The 19,532-nt window shown below is 42.9% G+C and overlaps 1 protein-coding gene across 1 annotated transcript; it reads left to right on the forward strand.

The window, feature by feature from the left end:
- Positions 1 to 2,769: 2,769 nt before the first annotated feature.
- LOC112253036 (isoaspartyl peptidase/L-asparaginase-like) lies at positions 2,770 to 19,252 on the forward strand. Its single transcript, XM_042323581.1, has 6 exons — positions 2,770 to 2,958; positions 7,843 to 7,985; positions 8,409 to 8,563; positions 8,731 to 8,852; positions 18,792 to 18,902; positions 19,023 to 19,252. The coding sequence occupies exons 1-6, from the start codon at positions 2,772 to 2,774 to the stop codon at positions 19,235 to 19,237; spliced, it is 933 nt and encodes a 310-aa protein (XP_042179515.1). The 5' UTR covers positions 2,770 to 2,771; the 3' UTR covers positions 19,238 to 19,252.
- The last annotated feature ends 280 nt before the right edge of the window (positions 19,253 to 19,532 follow it).

Below are 19,532 nucleotides of genomic sequence, written 5' to 3' on the forward strand. Positions count from 1 at the left end.
CAATATTTAGGGGTGCTGCATAGGCTAGTTTCGCTGTAACCTGGGATGATTGAAAATTAAACATTTGGCTGTTTCTAATTTAGGTTTACACAATGCTTCCTTGCAACACATGGTAGCATTTTAAAAACAACATAAGATACATAAGATGTTGTTCCAAGCAAAAGGCCTAATGAACAATAAGAATAAGAATTTGTTGGGGTTAATTATTAGCCCCGAATAACATGTAACTTAGACGCAACTTAAAAATACATTTTATGTTGATATGGTGATATCTTGACGCCACTGCTGTAGAGCCATACGTTAAATTGCCGTTCACCTAGCAGTAGGAGACTGTACATGGGATAGCCTACAAATTAGCTTGTTGAGGACCTTTCTACCGGTCTCAGCTAAAGTGGTGAAAAATACTCAGTAGGGTCTCTACTAACCCAATATACTTAGTTTTGGAGGGGGACAGTGTGGATGGGGTGGAGAACGAAGTCCTGCTGGATATGTCTGACACACTGGCCATCAACAACGACACATTTGGTAAGTAGAGACCCTTCTGAGTATTGTCCACCCCACTTTAGCTGAGACAGGAGAGTTTTCGCTACAGCCAAATATTCAAATCAAATTTTACTTGTCACATGCTCCCGAGTGGCGCAGATGTCTAAGGTACTGCATCTCAGTGCTAGAGCCATAACTACAGAACCTGGATTTATTCCATGTGTGGACGAACAATATGTTCAACACACCAGTTGTCATACCAGTGTCCATTTTTTTTTGGGGGGGTCATAAATTAATTGTTGCCTTTTTTTGTCGGCCCAATAAGTTATTTAAATGAAATATATTTTGAATGAGTTATCCACATTGGAATGTTTTGAAATTGAGCTTTTATTTTGACGGGTTATTATTACCACACGAATGTTCCGTAATTATTTGTGCTGCTGGCAGGTTGGAACAGCGCGCTTCTTTGAAATGGAAAAGCTTCCGGTTACCTTTTGATAGAGAAGAACATGAAGATGAAGCAGCTGCTTTATATGGGATGCGCTGTTGAGCGCTACATCCCGAGGGGTTCGTGCTGAAGATTCCTGGTGTTTGTGATGCTCGTCGTTTGGTGTGACGCAGACAGGGTGGGGGACGCAGACAGGGAGGGGTGAGTGGTGAAACAGAAGTGGTGAAACAGGAGAGTCAATGTCTGTTTTTTTGTTTTGATGTTGATTCTTTGCCCGACAAAGTGATGTTAGGATATATAAGTTGTCCTGTACGAGCTTTTCTGCCGAACACATTACGTTGTTAAAGGTGTCAAACTTATGGGCGTGTAACAGCAGTGTGTAGGAGGGGGGTTCCTAGGTGTGCAGAAGGGCATGAGACAAAGGAATGTGTAGCATTGGGGAAAGTAGTGGTATGTGTTAATTGTAGAGGTGCCCATGGGGCTGGGAATCAGAAATATCCTGTGTGAGAGGGGCAGGTTGAGGTTTCCAGGGTTAGAGTAGTGCAGAAGTTGTCATATGCTGAGGCAGTGAAGAAAGTAGAGGAAGATGGGGTCACGGGTACAGTATATCTGTACCAGTACAGAGGGATAGGCCAACAAGTGAAAAATGTTTCTGTTAGATTGGAGTTTTAGCATTTATAGCAATGGTTATCAACGGTAGTCCAGGGATGGAACGTAAGTCACAGGAAATAGAGGTTGTGGTGGCAGCTGCATAGAGGTATTTGGGTGTGCGAGACTTGACATCAGAAGAGTTGCAGGGTGTGTTAAGTAGGTGGTGTCCCATCCTTTCAGGTTGTTGGCCTACGCTAGGACTAAATATATTTAAATAGTGGAGTAGGTGGTGTTATTTGTATTTGTTTGTGAGTGTAGCGTTAGATGGTAGGGTATTTGTTTATTTATTTATATTTTCAAGCAAAGTATAAGGGAGTTCTACTCCAGTCAAGGAGGTGGCGGGGTTGCAACATTTATTGGTTGCCAACCGCCGTTAAACCTCATCAAAGAAGAGGAAGTGCTGATGACGGAAGACCAGTACATATGTTAATAAAAGTGCTGGTGACGAGAACTGAACGTCGCCCGATTATCTGGTAAGTAAGAAATATAAACACTCTAAAAAATTCTCAGCAAAAATGATTAGTGCATATGCTCTCCGTGTGTATACAAATGTATATTATGTCAACATCGAACAGTGTTATTTTTCACACACATTCCGATTCGTGTCCATTGCTACATTTTTTTGTATCGGCGCTGCATGAATGCGTTTGGTCGTGTCTAAGCTTAAAGTCCATCTTCATTAGTTTCTGATGCATTTAATTATTCCTTTGCACAAATTGTGGTGACAACTGGTTTAAATTATATCGAGTAGGCTACACTATAATATGAAACGTAAGCGCTGTTTCAATGCTAATGGAAGGACCTGTGGAAACGATTATTAAGTGTGCACGGGCCAGGAGTTTTTCCTGACCAAACAAAACAACTGGCACAATGGGGAGTATGATGTACATCAGTGGCCACCGCTTGGTCTTGATGAGCTACAGTGCTGGCTTTTGTTCCTGCCCAGCTCTAACCCAACAATGGTTTCAATCAGGTTGTTTGGTGGTGACTTGTTGATCTACCCAGGATGTCTGTGTTATTAGACACTGGGTAAATCAGAACACCTCAATTTCAAGATTGATATTTAAACTATGTGGCCATCCCCAGGAGCCCGTGTGTAACACAAACCTCTTTAAACCTCTTTAGTATAACCTCTTTAATTTGCTGTAACTGTCTTACCATCTCTCTTTCCCGGGCCTCTCTGGCAGACATGTTGCCTGTGTTGGTGGTCCATGGGGGAGTGGGGATCATCCCTAAAGAGCGTGTGCAGCTGTCTTGTGCTGGGGTCCAGGCTGCAGTCAGGGGGGTATACTCCAAACTCCAGGGCCAGGGCAGTGCCATGGATGCTGTGGTGGAGGCCGTCACTCTGCTGTGGAATGACCCCCACTTCAGCGCAGGTAAACACACAACCATGACTAGGGCCTGGAGTCTTTCCTAGCCAGGTCACATGGCCAGAGAAAAACCACCTGGCCCCTCTGAGATCAGCAATAGGGTCAGATAAGGTAAATAGCTCCACCTATATTTACTTGGTACATGGTTCCATGGTAATAATTACGCAATATTAACATGGAATTACCAAATAATTATTCATTTATCTTGTACTTGTTTGTTGTTTTAAACACCAGTAGAAACAGTACCATAAAATGAAGTGCTACCAGATTTTACTGTCAATGACACTAACCTGGATAAAGAAAGGTTGATAAAGAATATCACATTTTATTGGTCACATAAAATGCCGGGGTGGCAGGGTAGCCTAGTGGTTAGAGCGTTGGACTGGTAACCGAAAGGTTGAAAGTTCATATCCCCGAGGTGACAAGGTACGACAAACATGTCGTTCTGCCCCTGAACAGGCAGTTAACCCAGTGTTCCTAGGCAGTCATTGAAAATAAGGATTTGTTCTTAACTGACTTGCCTAGTTAAATAAAGGTACAAATGATAATAAACATACACGTGTTTAGCAGATGTTATTGCAGGTGGAGCAAAATGCGTGTGCTTCTAGCTCCAACAGTGCAGTTTCACAACATATACTCAAAATACACACATCTAAGTAAAGAATAGATAAACATATATATCAGAGCGGGACTGGACGAAGATAGTGGCATAGTATAGAGTACAGTATACAATTGAACCCGGAAGTTTACATACACTTAAGTTGGAGTCATTTAAACTCATTTTTCAACCACTCCACAAATTTCTTGTTATTAACAAACTATAGTTGCATGACACAAGTAATATTTCCAACAATTGTTCCAACAATTGCCTTTAAACAGCTTGGAAAATTCCAGAAAATGATGTCATGGCTTTAGAAGGTTCTGATAGGCTAATTGACATCATTTGAGTCAATTGTTGGTGTACCTGTGGATGTATTTCAAGGCCAACCTTCAAACTTAGTGCCTCTTTGCTTGATATCATGGGAAAATCTAAAGAAATCATCCAAGATCTCAGAAAAACAATTGTAGACCTCCACAAGTCTGGTTCATCCTTGGGAAAAATTTCCAAACGCCTGTAGGTACCACGTTCATCTGTACAAACAATAGTACCTAAGTATAAACACCATGGGACCACGCAACCATCATACCGCTCAGGAAGGAGACGCGTTCTGTCTCTTAGAGATGAACGTACTTTGTTGCAAAAACTGCAAATCAATCCCAGAACAACAGCAAAGGACCTTGTGAAGATGCTGGAGGAAACGGGTAGAAAAGTATTTATATTCACAGTAAAACGAGTCCTATATCGACATAACCTGAATTTTATGATTCTAATCAATTTCATACAGTTATAAGGTTTCAGAGTGGAATTATTTAATCATTATCTTTCAACATTTAAATAATTTTATCACTGGTGCACAAAATAGATGGCATCACGAGGAAAGAAAATGATGTGGATATATTGAAGCAACATCTCAAGACATCAGCCAGGAAGTTAAAGCATTATTGCAAATGGGTCTTCCAAATGGACAATGACCCCAAGCATACTTCCAAAGTTGTGGCAAAATGGATTAAGGACATCAAAGTCAAGGTATTGGAGTGGCCATCACAAAGCCCTGACCTCAAATCCCAAAGAAAATTTGTGGGCAGAACTGAAAAAGCGTGTGCGAGCAAGGAGGCCTACAAACATGACTCGGTTACACCAGCTCTGTCAGGAGGAATGGGCCAAAATTCACCCAACTTATTGTGTGAAGCTTGTGAAGGCAACCCGAAACGTTCAACCCAAGTTAAACGATTAAAAGCCAATGCTACCTAATACTAATTGAGTGTATGTAAACTTCTGACCCACTGGGAATTGTGATGAAAGAAATAAAAGCTGAAATAAACCTCTCTCTCTACTATTATTCTGACATTTCACATTCTTAAAATCATGTGGTGATCCTAACTGACCTAAAACAGGGAATGTTTTACTTCGATTAAATGTCAGGAATTATGAAAAGCTGAGTAAATGTATTTGGCTAAGGTGTATGTAAACTTCCGACTTCAACTGTATACTTTTGAGCTGGGTGATGCAATATTTACAAACAATTAAAGTGACTAAGAGTACAGTTTATACATATGAGATGAGTAATGCAAGATACAGAGACATTATTAAAGTGGCTAGTGTTTCATTTCCTTAGTGGCCAGTGATTCCTATTCTATGTCTATAGGCATCATCCTCTGACGTGCTGGAGATGACTGTTTAACAGTCAGTGGTGGAGTATAGAATGCAGTACATGAAATGGGTGATTCAATATGTAAACACAATTTAAAAGTGACTAAGATACCGTAGAATAGTGTGGAGTGTAGTTTATACATATGAGATGAGTAATGCTAGATACGGAACATTATTAAAGTGGCTATTGATCCATTTCTAAAAGTGTCCAGTGATTCCTAATCTATGTCTATAGGCAGCCGTCCCTGATGTGCTAGTGATGGCTGTTTAGCAATCTGATGGCCTTGAGATAGAAACTGGATGATAACGGGTTAAACAGGCAGTGGCTCGGGTGGTTCATGTCCTTGATGATCTTTTTAGCCACCCTATAGCATCGGGTGCTGTTGGGGTCCAGGAGGGTGGGAATTTTGCCCCCGGTAATGCATTGGGCAGACCGTACCACCCTCTGGAGAGCTTTGCGGTTGTGATACAGCCCGACATGATGCTCTCAATTGTGCATCTGTAAAAGTTTGAGTGTTTTAGGTGTTAAGCCACATTTCTTCAGCCTCCTAAGGTTGAAGAGGCGTTGTTGCGCCTTCTTCACCACACTGTCTGTTTGGTTGGACCATTTCAGTTTGTCAGTGATGTGTATGCCGAGAAACTTGAAGATTTCCACCATCTTCGCTGCGGTCCCATCAATGTGAATAGGGGGGTGCGCCCTCTGCTCTTTCCTCAAGTCTATGACCATCTCCTTAGTTTTGTTGACATTGAGTGAGAGGTTATTTTTCTGGCACCACACTCCCAGAGCCCTCACCTCCTCCTTGTAGGCTGTCTCATCATTGTTGGTAATCAAGCCTAATACTGTTGTGTCATCTGCGAACTTGAGGATTGAGTTGGAGGCATGCTTGGCTACGCAGTCATGGGTGAACCGGGAGTACAGGAGTGGGCCGAGCACGCACCCTTGTGAGGCCCCGGTGTTGAGGATCAGCGAAGAGGTGTTGTTTCCTACCTTCACCACCTGGGGGTGACCCGTCAGGAAGTCCAGGACCCAGTTGCACAGGGCGGGCTTCAGACCCAGAGCCTTTAGCTTGATGATGAGCTTGGAGGGTACTATGGTGTTGAATGCTTAGCTATAGTCAATTAACAGCATTCTTACATAGGTATGCCTCTTGTCCAGACAGGGCAGCACAGGGCAGTGTGCAGTGTTGTGGCGATTGCATCGTCTGTGGATCTATTGGGGGCTGTAAGGAAATTGAAGAGGTTCTAGGGTGACAGGTAAGGTGGAGGTGATATGATCCTTGACTCTCAAAGCACTTCATGATGACAGAGGTGAGCGCTACGGGGCGATAGTCATTTAGTTCAATTTCCTTTTCTTTCTTAGATATAGGGGCAATGGTGGCCATCTTGAAGCATGTGGGGCCAACAGACTGGGATATGGAGAGATTGAATATATCTGTGAACACACCAGCCAGCTGGTCTGCGCATGCTCTGAGGACACGGCTAGGGATACCATCTCGGCCGGCAGCCTTGTGAGGGTTAACATGCTTAAAGGTCTTATGTCGGCCACGCCAAAGGAGAACCCACAGTTCTTGGTAGTGGGTCGTGTCAGTGGCATTGTATTATCCTCAAAGCGAGCGAAGAAGGTGTTCAGCCTGTCCGGAAGCAAGGCGTCGGTGTCCACGACGTGGCTGGTTTTCCTTTTATAATCCGTGATTGTCTGTAGATCCTGCCACATGCGTCTCATGTCTGAGCCGTTGAACCGGGACTCAACTTTGTCCCTATACCGACGTTTAGCCTGCTTGATTGCTTTGTGGAGGGAATAACTACACTGTGGGTATTCTTCCATATGCCCAGTCTTCTTGCGGTGGTTCGTGCTTTCAGTTTTGTGTGAATGCTCCCATTTGCCCACAGTTTCTGTTTCCACAGAAGTGTGGATTCCGATTGGTCAGACCAGCGTTGAATAGTCCTCACCACGGGTGCTTCCTGTTTGAGTTTCTGCCTATAGGAGGGGAGGATCAAGATGGAATTGTGGTCCGATTTGCCGAATGGGGGGCGGGGGAAGGCCTTATGCATTCTGGAAGGTAGTATAGCAATGGTCGAGGGTTTTAGCAGCGCGAGTACAACAATCAATATGTTGATAGAATTTAGGGAGCCTTTTCCTAATATTTGCTTTGTTAAAATCCCCAGCTACAATAAATGCAGCCTCAGGATATGTGGTTTCCAGTTTGCATACTTTATTATCCAGAGATTGGACATTAGCGAGTAAAATACTCTGGTGCGGTGGATGGTGTGCACGCATCCTGAGTCGGACTAGAAGACCGCCCCGAGTACCTCTCCTTCGCCGGCGTTGTTTTGGGGTGGCCTCTGGAATAAGTTTGATTGCTCTCGGGAGAATAATCATGGGATCTGCTCCAGGGAAGTCGTAATCTTGGTCGTAATGATGGTAGTTCTGGTGAGTTACCGCCACTCTAATATCCAGTAGTTCTCCCCGGCTGTATGTAATGACACAACAATTCCTGAGCTAATAAAGTAAACGATAGTAAATAAACAAACAAAATACTGCAGAGTTGCTGAAGAGCTCGTCTCGATGCTGCCATCTCCGTCGGCGCCATAATCTGAAGACATGTCTCTGTGTCCTCTTGTATCTCTGCATGCATCAGGGCTAGGCTCGGTGTTGAACGCTATGGGTGAGGTGGAGATGGACGCCATCGTGATGGACGGGAGATATCTGGCCAGCGGAGCTGTTTCTGCAGTCAGAAAAGTGGCCAATCCTGTCCAACTGGCCAGACTGGTCATGGACAAGGTACTGTACACACAGGCACACACACTTTGCTTAGACAAAGTGTTGATCATACAGCAGATCAGGGTGTTTGGTATTTTATTAGGATCCCCATTAGCTGTTGCAAAAGAAGCAGCTACTATTCCTGGGGTCCACATGAATCATGATAATGACATAATACAGAATATTAATGGACAAGGACAGAACTATATCAAAAGATGTTTTTTTTATCTAAAGGCACATGTAGCCTACATATCAATGCATACACAGAAACTATCTAGGTCAAATAGGGGAGAGGCATTGCGCCGTCAGGTGTTGCGTCATCTGTTTATTGAAACCCGGCGCACTTTCCCACAGTGCTCTCTCACGCGTAAGCAAGTGAGGTACAGTATATTCTCTACATATTGAACATTGTTCCCCATTGAATGAGCCCGTTCCCCATTGCAGACGAGCCATCTGTGTCTGACTGGAGAGGGGGCCAGTCAGTTTGCCCGGTCGATGGGTGTACCCGAGGTGCCAGAGGAATCACTGATCACCGAGTATGCCCGTATGCGCTGGAAGAAGAACCTGGCAGCTGATGCCAACCCGGTGGAGTGCCAGATGTAAGATAAAGCTATGACATGATATTTCATACCATAGAGTTGAATACATTAGATAGATATTGAAATGGATAGTAACATGATGAGATGTATGATAATGTGACATGATTGAACATAGCATGGTATGATAGATGTTAATGACATTTTTAATTGAAGTGTGTCTGTCACAGGGGGAAGATGGGTACGGTAGGGGCGGTGGCGGTGGATGCAGAGGGGAACATAGCCTGTGCCACCTCCACCGGTGGCTTGCTGAACAAGATGGAGGGCAGGGTGGGGGACACAGCATGTATCGGTGAGACATGGAGGAATGTGTGGTGGTGTGGAGCCACTCACTCACGACCTGCTGGGTTAATATTTGACTATGGAGATTATTACAGCCAGCATTCTGAACAACACACACTCCTACCTCACACTCACAGATTGCTTCATAAAAGTGCAGAGGCACAGGCATACAGTACGTACACAACATATGCACATACATTTACACACATACACAGAACAGGGGTTAAACAATCTTACTTGCATGTAATTGAAGAAGTGGTAAGTGGAGTCTCATGGTGAGAAATGTTCTCATGTTAATCAGTGATGCTGGTAAACTATCAATGATCAGCTATGCAATCGCTGTCAAGAGTTTCATAGATCACTAGTTTACAAACGTAAGGGCTACCTGGAACCGTTCTGAGCCCTCGTCTGCTATATACTGAGTGCTGACTGTAGAGTTGGTAACCCACCACAGGTTGTCCGGTTAGAACCAGGCAGATATTATAAATATGGTTATGTTACCACTAACTAACCAACCAACCACTGCATTCAATACACAACTTTGTGTGTGTTGAGTGAAGTGTGTTTTTTGTAAAGAGAAAAGTAACTTAAAAGGTTAAATAGGCCAGTAAATGTACAGATATGCATGTAGAGCTCGCCAGCTTGTAGTCGTAAAAAAATGAAATTAGTTGGCAATTTCTACCTCTGGTCATTCCTGTGGGGGAAAGAATTGGGTTTTGGGATGAAGGCCAAAAAAATAAGTTCTGAGGTTAACACAGGTTTAGGAGATCTTATATGTTCTGTTCTATGAGATTGTGTCCGTTAACATGACCTTTTTATAAAAATGTTAATTAGGAAGTATGGTCCATATACAAAGGTAGGAAGCATGCATGAACTTCACAAACACAGTAGTATAAATAAGTTGGCACACCAAAGTGTCTCACGGGTTGAACTGAGGCACACTGTTACGGATACAGTTATCCTGTGTGTGTGTGTGTATCCTGTGTGTGTGTTTCTTTTCTCTCCTTCTCCCTTCACAGGTGAAAATCATCACTCCCCAATCAGTCAACAATCAGAAGACACACCTCCTATTTCCTACCCTATCACAGTTCCTTCCCCATGGTTTAAAAACCCCATCATTTGTTTGCTCTAGAGCTCAATCTCTCTGTAAATGCCATGTATGTAGATCTCTGTGTTTCAATCTCGCTTTGTGGCTTAACCTCTCTTTTGTTTGAGCACCTCCATAGCACTTTGTCATCACCTGTGAGTATTGTTTTTGGTTATGGTGTTTGTTTGATTGCTGGTGGGAAAAGGGGAAACCAAGACAAGTCGCCCATGGGCATACACTACCCGTAGGTAGACTTTGTTAAAAACACTAGTTAGAACTGGGCGGACCACCCACTGTATTTTTGGTTAGTTAGTTAGCTGTTAAATTAGGCTAGTCTAGCTTAGGGGTGTTTTGGATGCTTATTGTTTCTTTCCTTGGGTCCAGCTCAGCCCCTTTTCCTGCTCCCCCCATTACCGTGTGTTTTACAATAAACCCTGAGTTTGACGGTATAATTTCAGTTGTCGTGGTTATTTCGTTCACACTTTTACTTTGTCACAATTTTATAATTTGCATGAGTTATGTTACGGGTCTCATTACCATCCCCCCCTAGACTGTCGGGCCAAAAGGGATTCGTAACACACACATTAACTTGGCTAGGCCATCTCCTACTCACGTTGGCCCTTCCCACTGGGCACATCACGTCATTTCAATGTGGGCAATATTTGGTTGAGCAGTGATCAATGAGATGTCAACCTTTATTCACCCTCTCAAAAAGACAACCAGAAGATTGAATTGCCAATGTGGTATTACTGTGCTTTCAACCATTTAAAAGCACAACCAAATTCCAATGGAAGAACAATGACAGATTTTGGTTAAGTTTTGAATTGGTTGAGATTACATTTAAAAAAAAATTAAATCTCAGGGAGGTTACAAGTACAAAAAAAAAAAAAAGATCCCCAACTCACCCCCCATTTCCCATCCATGAGCCTGTTTATTTTGCAGCAATGCTGCCTGTCAGCAGTAATCTTCTCAGATTGAGAGATTCAAGGGGCTGTCATCGTTAAGTAACACACTAGATGCAAACCATTGAATACACAGTATAAAATAATGCACTTTGAAATACATTTTGAAACTTTGCCCCAGAAGCATTGAACTGCAAGGGACTCCCCTGGAAATGTGCCTACCTGATTTAGAGAACACAGTGATCAGTTGGGAGTTGGGGCCAATTTTATCGTAAAACGTTTCCTCTGTGTTAAATACAGTCTGTGAACAAACTTAAAATCGATAAATTGATGGTTTGGATTATGGGATGCCAAGGTCATATTTGTCCATATTGTATTCCAGTTAAAGGGTCGTTCAGATTCAATTAGATATGTCGAACATACTTTAATGGATAGGTCAGAATATGGTGCTTTCCAAAAGCTGTATATATACACTACATGACAAAGTATGTGGACAACTGCTCGTCGAACATCTCATTCCAAAATCACGGGCATTGCTGCTATAATAGCCGCCTCCTCCGCAGTTGGCGTTCTAATTCATCCCAAAGGTGTTCGATGGGGTTGAGTTCAGGGCTCTGTGCAGGCCAGTCAAGTTCTTCCACACCGATCTCGACAAACCATTTTTCTGTATGGAACTCATTTTGTGCACTACGGCATTGTCATGCTGGAACAGGAAAGGGCCTTTCCCAAACTGTTGCCACAAAGTTGGAAGCACAGAATCGTCTAGAATGTCATTATATGGTGTAGCATTAATATTTCCCTTCACTGGAACTAAGGGGCCTAGCACGAACCATGAAAAATAGCCCCAGACCATTATTCCTCCTCCACCAAACTTTACAGTTGGCACTATGCATTGGGGCAGGTAGCGTTCTCCTGGCATAGACTCCAAACCCAGATTCATTGGTCGGACTGCCAGATGAATAAACCCATTTTCATGAAGTTCCCGACGAACAGTTCTTGTGCTGACATTGTTTCCAGAGGCAGTTTGGAACTCCTGTAGTGAGTTTTGACTGTAAATCAAATAATATTTGATTTAAACACACTTTTGCAAATAAGGTGTACAGTAGCCTCAACAGCAATCTATAGGGTAGCACCTTGGTGTAGCCGGAGGATAGCTAGCTTCCGTCCTGCTCTGGGTACATTGACTTCAATACAAAACCTAGGAGGCTCATGGTACTCACACCCTTCCATAGACTTACAGTAATTATGACAACTTCCAGAGGATGTCCTCCAGCCTATCAGAGCTATTTCAGTATGAACTGACATGTTGTCCACCCAATCAAAGGATCAGAGAATGAATCTAGCACTGCAGTATATAAAATGTTGAGTAGTTTACTCAAAGAGAGAGAACAACAACCGTTGAACAGTTTTGAACAAATTAATTTCTTCTAAAATGAAGAATTTATTTTTCAGTTTCATTTACTTAGCTAGCAAATGCAGCTGTTGAAACACCCTGCTCAAACAGGGGGATGCTATGTTAGGTAGCTGGCTATGACTTTACAACACAACACTGGAACTCTTCCCAGTCAATGTATGCTGTTGATATTACTAATTTATTGCCACCGGGGCCCACCGGTGTAACTGCTCACGAACGTTACGCTGTAACATTACTGCATGGTTGTAGAGGGGTTTACTAACGCATTAGTTCTATTAGCTATGACATTACATTAGCTAATATGGTGAAAATGATATAGGCTGTGTGTGGGGGTTTGGCTTAGATTTTTTTTCACCTGGTCACGTACAGCTGATGTGTTGTGCATTGAAGTCTGCAAACGAAGGGCAGAGGTGAGAAGACGAGAGTGCATAGATGTGAGGAGGAATACAACGTGGCTGCTATGAAAGTGAACTGTGTTTACGCATGATCAGGGGTGTATTCATTTTGTAAATTCTGAGAAATGTTTCTTAAACTGAAGCGTACAGAACAAAACTGGGATAAACATACCTGAATTTGTCCTATGTAAACTCTTGTTTGCGACTGTTGGACTAATGATTACACCCTATATCAGCTCGATGCAGGCAAGAGTGGGCAAGGCGGTATTGCATGTCACTGTGTCACTGTCTGTCACCTCAAATGTGTCTCTCGACCTGTGTGCACCTACGTTGTAAACCTTTATTCATAGGCTAGGTTGTAGCAACCTCATGATGTGAATATGGAAAAATCAAGTATCATGTAGTAGCCTAAACCTATCGCTGTTACATTGAAGTGGGTGAATGGAATATGAATGAGAGTCATCCAATATGCTGTAATACAAATAAGGTGACTGACCACCACTGGTAGAGATGGAGTCTTACATTGGGTCTTGAGAGGCACTATTGCTGATTTGGTTAGATAAATTCAGCTTCATCAAAATCTGTCAAATTAATCTATGGTCATCAATACGTTTGGAAGCGATTGAGATGCATTGTCTAGATATAGTGAAATATCATGCGTACAATGAGATGAAGTGATCAGTAGATTTGATGGAAATTGGTGTTATTCCCTATAATTTGGCATATTGCCTCAGCCAGGGGTTGCATGGATAATACGATAAGCACAGGTGAGATTGGATCGCCTTGTCTGTTATTTCTAGTGATTCTGAAAGGAGCAGAGTGGATATTGCCTGTTAGAACTATGGCTAGGGATCGGCATATATTATTTTAATCATATTAATGAAATTGGCGCCAATTCCCATATGTTCCAAGACCGACCAGAGATACAGTGCGTTCAGAAAGTTTTCAGACCCCTTGACGTTTTCCACATTTTGTTATGTTACAGCCTTATTCTAAAATGGATGACATCCCCCCCCCCACCCTCATCAATCTACACACAATACCCCATAACGACGAAGCAAAAACAGGTTTTTAGAAATGTTTGCTAATTTGTATAAAATAAAACAAACTGAAATATCTCATTTACATAAGTATTCAGAACCTTTACTCAGTACTTTGTTGAAGCACCTTTGGCAGCTATTAAGGCATCGAGTCTTCTTGGGTATGACGCTACATGCTTGATACACCTGTATTTGGGGTTTCTCCCATTCTTCTCTACAGATCCTCTCAAGCTCTGTCAGGTTGGATGTGGAGCGTTGCTGCACAGCTACAGTATTTTTAGGTATCTCCAGAGTTGTTCGATTGGGTTCAATTCCAGGCTCTGTCTGGGCCACTCAAGGACAATCAGAGACTTGTCCCAAAGCCATTCCTGCATTGTCTTGGCTGTGTGCTTAGGGGCATTGTACTGTTTGAAGGTGAACATTCGCCCCAGTCTGAGGTCCTGAGTGCTCTGGAGCGGTTTTTCATCAATGATCTCTCTCTACTTTGCTCCGTTCATTTTTGCCTCGATCCTGACTAGTCTCCCAGTCCCTGCTACTGAAAAACATCCCCACAGCATGAATCTGCCACTACGCTCCACCATAGGGATGGTGCCAGGTTTCTTCCAGATGTGATGCTTGGCATTCAGGCCAAAACGTTCAGTCTTGGTTTTATCAGACCAGAGAATCTTGTTTCTCATGGTCTGAGAGTGATTAGGTGCCTTTTGGAAAGCCTTTTGGAAGGCTTCTGTCTGGCCATTCTACCATGAAGGCCTGATTGATGGAGTGCTCCAGAGATGTTTTTCCTTCTTGAAGGTTCTCTCATCTCCACAAAGGAACTCTAGAGCTCTGTCAGAGTTACCATCAGGTTCTTGGTCACCTCCCTGGCCAAGGCCCTTCTCCCCTGATTGCTCAGTTTGGCCAGGCGGCCAGCTTTACGAAGGGTTTTGGTGGTTCCAAACTTCAAACTAAGAATGATGGAGGTCACTGTGTTCTTAGGGACCTTCAATGCTACAGACAGATCTTTGCCTCGTCACAATCCTGTCTCTGAGCTCTACGGACAATTCCTTCGAGCTCATGGCTTAGTTCTTGCTCTGACATGCACTGTCAACTGTGGGATCTTATATAGACAGACAGGTGTGTGCCTTTCCAGATCATGTCCAATAAATTAAATTTACCACAGGTGGACTTCAGTCAAGTTGAAGAAACATCTCAAGGATGATCAAGGGAAACATGATGCACCCGAGTTCAATTTCGAGTCTCATTGCAAAGGGGCTGAATACTTATGTAAATACGGTATTTCTGTTTTTATTTTGAATACATTTGCAAAAATGTCTAAAACATAACAAAATGTAAAAAGTCAAGGGGTCTGAATACTTTCCGAAGGCACTGTATGACCATTCTCGTCTATTAAAAGCTTTTTCTGCATCGAGAGATAATGCAGGCCAAGGAGCTGTTTCTGATGAGGCATCTAAGATATGTAGTAGGTGACGGAGGTTACCCGAGTATAAGCACTTTTTCACAATCCAGCTTTGGCCCTTGTGGACCAATTTTGGTAAGGAAGCCTCGAGACGGGATGACAATGTTGTGGAAATTCACCACTAAGGACTCAAATCACAGTAAATGAAGCAAACTTTATTATCATTACTGGAGAGGTTCACTAACTCAATACAAGCCTGATGAAACTCCAAAGGGGGGTTCTCTTTCAGTTGTATTATACTGCTACACAAACAAGTCATAAGCATGGTTGGTTCCTACATGTGACTGACTGATTCCACACCAGGCTTCTTACCTTGAGTTTTGAACCTTGAATACCTTGAGATATTCTATTACTCCTAAAAAGTTCCCAGATCAATGTTCTGGGTGTACTGACAAATTGCTTATGAGTGATACTGTGGTTTACTCCTTTGTGTAGTCAATCTGTCACTCACATGAACCCAACCAAGACAGGTCATTACAAAGCAGCATTGTGCTAAACTTACGATCTGATACACACAAAGAGAATTTCCATCGCAACATAATTTTGGAAAACCGTTTAATACCTGTGTTTATCAAAGGGGGCGATAGTGAGAACACTTTTTAAAAATAAAAGTTCAATTAGTGCTGTATTCACATCTCTCCTAAATGAACCTTTGTGAATGGCGAATGGTATTAATCCGTTAGAGCAATAGTGGACCTAATTTATTAAAACATTTTGATTAAAACATTTCAAATATTCTTAATCCTATTCTTTAAATTGTATTTTGGTACAGTTGTAGATGTGAATCCAACATCTAATTTGTTAACTTGTCGACCAGTTGTCTATTTACTGTATTGTAAAAGTGTACCGCAACCAAATATCAACATATGAAGGAGATATACACTGCTCAAAAAAATAAAGGGAACACTTAAACAACACAATGTAACTCCAAGTCAATCACACTTCTGTGAAATCAAACTGTCCACTTAGGAAGCAAAACTGATTGACAGTACATTTCACATGCTGTTGTGAAAATTAAATAGACAACAGGTGGAAATTATAGGCAATTAGCAAGACACCCCCAATAAAGGAGTGGTTCTGCAGGTGGTGACCACAGACCACTTCTCAGTTCCTATGCTTCCTGGCTGATGTTTTGGTCACTTTTGAAGGCTGGCGGTGCTTTCACTCTAGTGGTAGCATGGGACAGAGTCTACAACCCACACAAGTGGCTCAGGTAGTGCAGCTCATCCAGGATGTCACATCAATGCAAGCTGTGGCAAGAAGGTTTGCTGTGTCTGTCAGCGTAGTGTCCAGAGCATGGAGGCGCTACCAGGAGACAGGCCAGTACATCAGGAGACGTGGAGGAGGCCGTAGGAGGGCAACAACCCAGCAGCAGGACCGCTACCTCCGCCTTTGTGCAAGGAGGAGCAGGAGGAGCACTGCCAGAGCCCTGCAAAATGACATCCAGCAGGCCACAAATGTGCATGTGTCTTCTCAAACGGTCATAAAGACTCCATGAGGGTGGTTTGAGGGCCCGATGACCACAGGTGGGGGTTGTGCTTACAGCCCAACACCGTGCAGGACGTTTGGCGTTTGCCAGAGAACACCAAGATTGGCAAATTCGCCACTTGCGCCCTGTGCTCTTCACAGATGAAAGCAGGTTCACACTGAGCACATGTGACAGACGTGACAGACGTGACAGAGTCTGGAGACCCCGTGGAGAACGTTCTGCTGCCTGCAACATCCTCCAGCATGACCGGTTTGGCGGTGGGTCAGTCATGGTGTGGTGTGGCATTTCTTTGGCGGGCCGCACAGCCCTCCATGTGCTCGCCAGAGGTAGCCTGACTGCCATTAGGTACCGAGATGAGATCCTCAGACCCCTTGTGAGTCCATGTGCGGTTGGCCCTGGGTTCCTCCTAATGCAAGACAATGCTAGACCTCATGTGGCTGGAGTGTGTCAGCAGTTCCTGCAAGAGGAAGGCATTGATGCTATGGACTTGCCCGCCCGTTCCCCAGACCTGAATCCAATTGAGCACATCTGGGACATCATGTCTCGCTCCATCCACCAACGCCACGTTGCACCACAGACTGTCCAGGAGTTGGCGGATGCTTTAGTCCAGGTCTGGGAGGAAATCCCTCAGAAGACCATCCGCCACCTCATCAGGAGCATTCCCAGGCATTGTAGGGAGGTCATACAGGCACATGGAGGCCACACACACTACTGAGCCTCATTTTGAATTGTTTTAAGGACCTTACATCAAAGTTGGATCAGCCTGTAGTGTGGTTTTCCACTTTTGAGTGTGACTCCAAATCCAGACCTCCATGGGTTGATAAATTTGATTTCCATTGATCATTTTTGTGTAATTTTGTTGTCAGCACATTCAACTTTGTAAATAAAAAAGTATTTAATAAGAATATTTCATTCATTCAGGTCTAGGATGTGTTATTTTATTGTTCCCTTTATTTTTTTGAGCAGTGTATATATTTTGTGCCACTGATTTTAGTCTGGCTTTAATTCCAGTTTGTCTACAAATGAATAATTGATATGTTGGATTCACGTCTCCATCTCAACCAAAGCTAAAGAATAGGACTTAATCTAATCAAACTTTAAATTCCCTTTTAAATAAAGATTGATTTGATTTAGTCCTATTCTTTAACTTGGATTTTTGGATGAGATGTTGATGTAAATCCAACATCTAATTATTAACTTGAAGATTACATTAGAAATCAGGCCTAGGGTTTCAAGCTTTTGTAATTTGTTGTCTATTGATAGCTGAACCCTGGGTTGAATTGAAACAATAGCTGATGACTTTGCAGATGCCATGTAGGCCTAAATAACCATCATTGATGATGTATTGTTGCAGTTCATCGCTCAATAATTATTCCCACTGATGGCACATTGGTAGTAGTCGGTTACAAATATAAAAGCTAAGCCGGGCTTGGTTAAATCCCTAGATAGGATACCAAATGAATAGTTGTAGATCAACTCTTCAGTAGGACGTGCTGCCCAGCCTGTTGTTTTTTTAATTTTTTTATTCTAATGGTGTGTATAATGTTGAAGATCTGACATTGTTTCAAAGGTCAAATTCAACATTTTATACAAGGTTTGTGTATGTTGAAATTGGTATCATAAATCTGTGGTTGAAATTTCAATTTTCTCAGAACAGTTTATGTTGATTACTTTTTTCAAATCCAATGTATTTTCCATATAGATACAATATTTTTCCATATGTTTTTTCCCCTCTCTTTTTTGGAAACTCACCTGACACCCAAGGGGAGAGCACCAAAAAAGGTTACTGTCTGACTGGCTTGTCAAGAAAATACCCTTAAAGGTGCAGGGCATTTTTTTTATACTCTGTTTGTTTACAACTTTTCTTTTTGGTACCTGTAAAGAGCATTCTGTAAATGTAGTCTATTCTATTGTTTACCTCGCCATCGAGTGGCTCAGAGTGGAAACTGCACCCTCAGACAACCAGGTATGTTACAGCTATGCCACGCTATCAAGGCTAGAAAAGGTTTCCACACCGCTTCTACTAATCCAGTTGTCAGATTGGTAATTCATTACGGAAGACTGATTTTAAGTATTCCAACAGGCTTTAAGACCACATGAAAGTCAATACATGTAGCAGATGTTTCCCTCTTATAGTGTGTGAAAAGCAGTGTGTATGTGTTTCAGGGTGTGGGGGTTATGCTGATAACAGGGTTGGAGCAGTGTCCCCGACGGGTGAGGGTGAAGCCATCATGAAGGTCACTCTGGCTAGACTCATCCTGTTCCACATGGAGCAAGGTAACACACACGATTTATGAAAAAAAAGATTGCATGTCAATCAGTAACTCCATCCATTGATAATCTCATCCATGCATCAATCCATCCATTCATCCTCCCTCCCTGGTGTGTCCCCTGCAGGGCGCAGCGTGGAGGCAGCAGCAGACGAGGCCCTGGCCTATATGAAGGACAGGGTGGGAGGTCTGGGGGGAGTGGTGGTGGTAGACCCCCAGGGTGAATGGTCTGTCCGCTTCAGCAGCTTGCAGATGGCCTGGGCTGCAGCCCAGCAACAAACACTCCACTATGGCCTGTACACTGGAGAACACTTCACAAAGAACATAGACAACCCCTACTAACACATACTTCACATCCACTTATGTGTTGAGAGAGAGTCTAAAAGAAACTCTACTAACAAGCATAGGTAAACAATCCATAGAACGCACTGAATTGAACATTTTCCATCCACTAGACTCTTACCATAACTGTGTTTTTAGCAATCAGTATTATTTCCATTTAGTCTAATCCTCAGATCAATGCTCATATCTAGAGCCAGTATTTGGAAAGTGTTGATCAACTGCCAAATGTAACTATGAAGGAATAAAGTGTGTTTTAAAAACAAACAGGCTGTCCTTTCTGAGGGGTTTTCAGTGC

The sequence above is a fragment of the Oncorhynchus tshawytscha genome, linkage group LG06 (genome assembly GCF_018296145.1).
Source record: "Oncorhynchus tshawytscha isolate Ot180627B linkage group LG06, Otsh_v2.0, whole genome shotgun sequence".
In the NCBI taxonomy this organism is placed as follows: domain Eukaryota; kingdom Metazoa; phylum Chordata; class Actinopteri; order Salmoniformes; family Salmonidae; genus Oncorhynchus; species Oncorhynchus tshawytscha.

What these genes read in the sequence shown, in the direction of transcription:
- LOC112253036 (XM_042323581.1), top strand. Translation starts at nt 2,772, where the DNA reads ATGTTGCCTGTGTTGGTGGTCCATGGGGGAGTGGGGATCATCCCTAAA. An exon ending in CCAGACTGGTCATGGACAAG is followed by an intron (nt 7,986 to 8,408) that starts GTACTGTACACA and finishes TCCCCATTGCAG; the next exon opens with ACGAGCCATCTGTGTCTGAC. An exon ending in GGGGGACACAGCATGTATCG is followed by an intron (nt 8,853 to 18,791) that starts GTGAGACATGGA and finishes TATGTGTTTCAG; the next exon opens with GGTGTGGGGGTTATGCTGAT.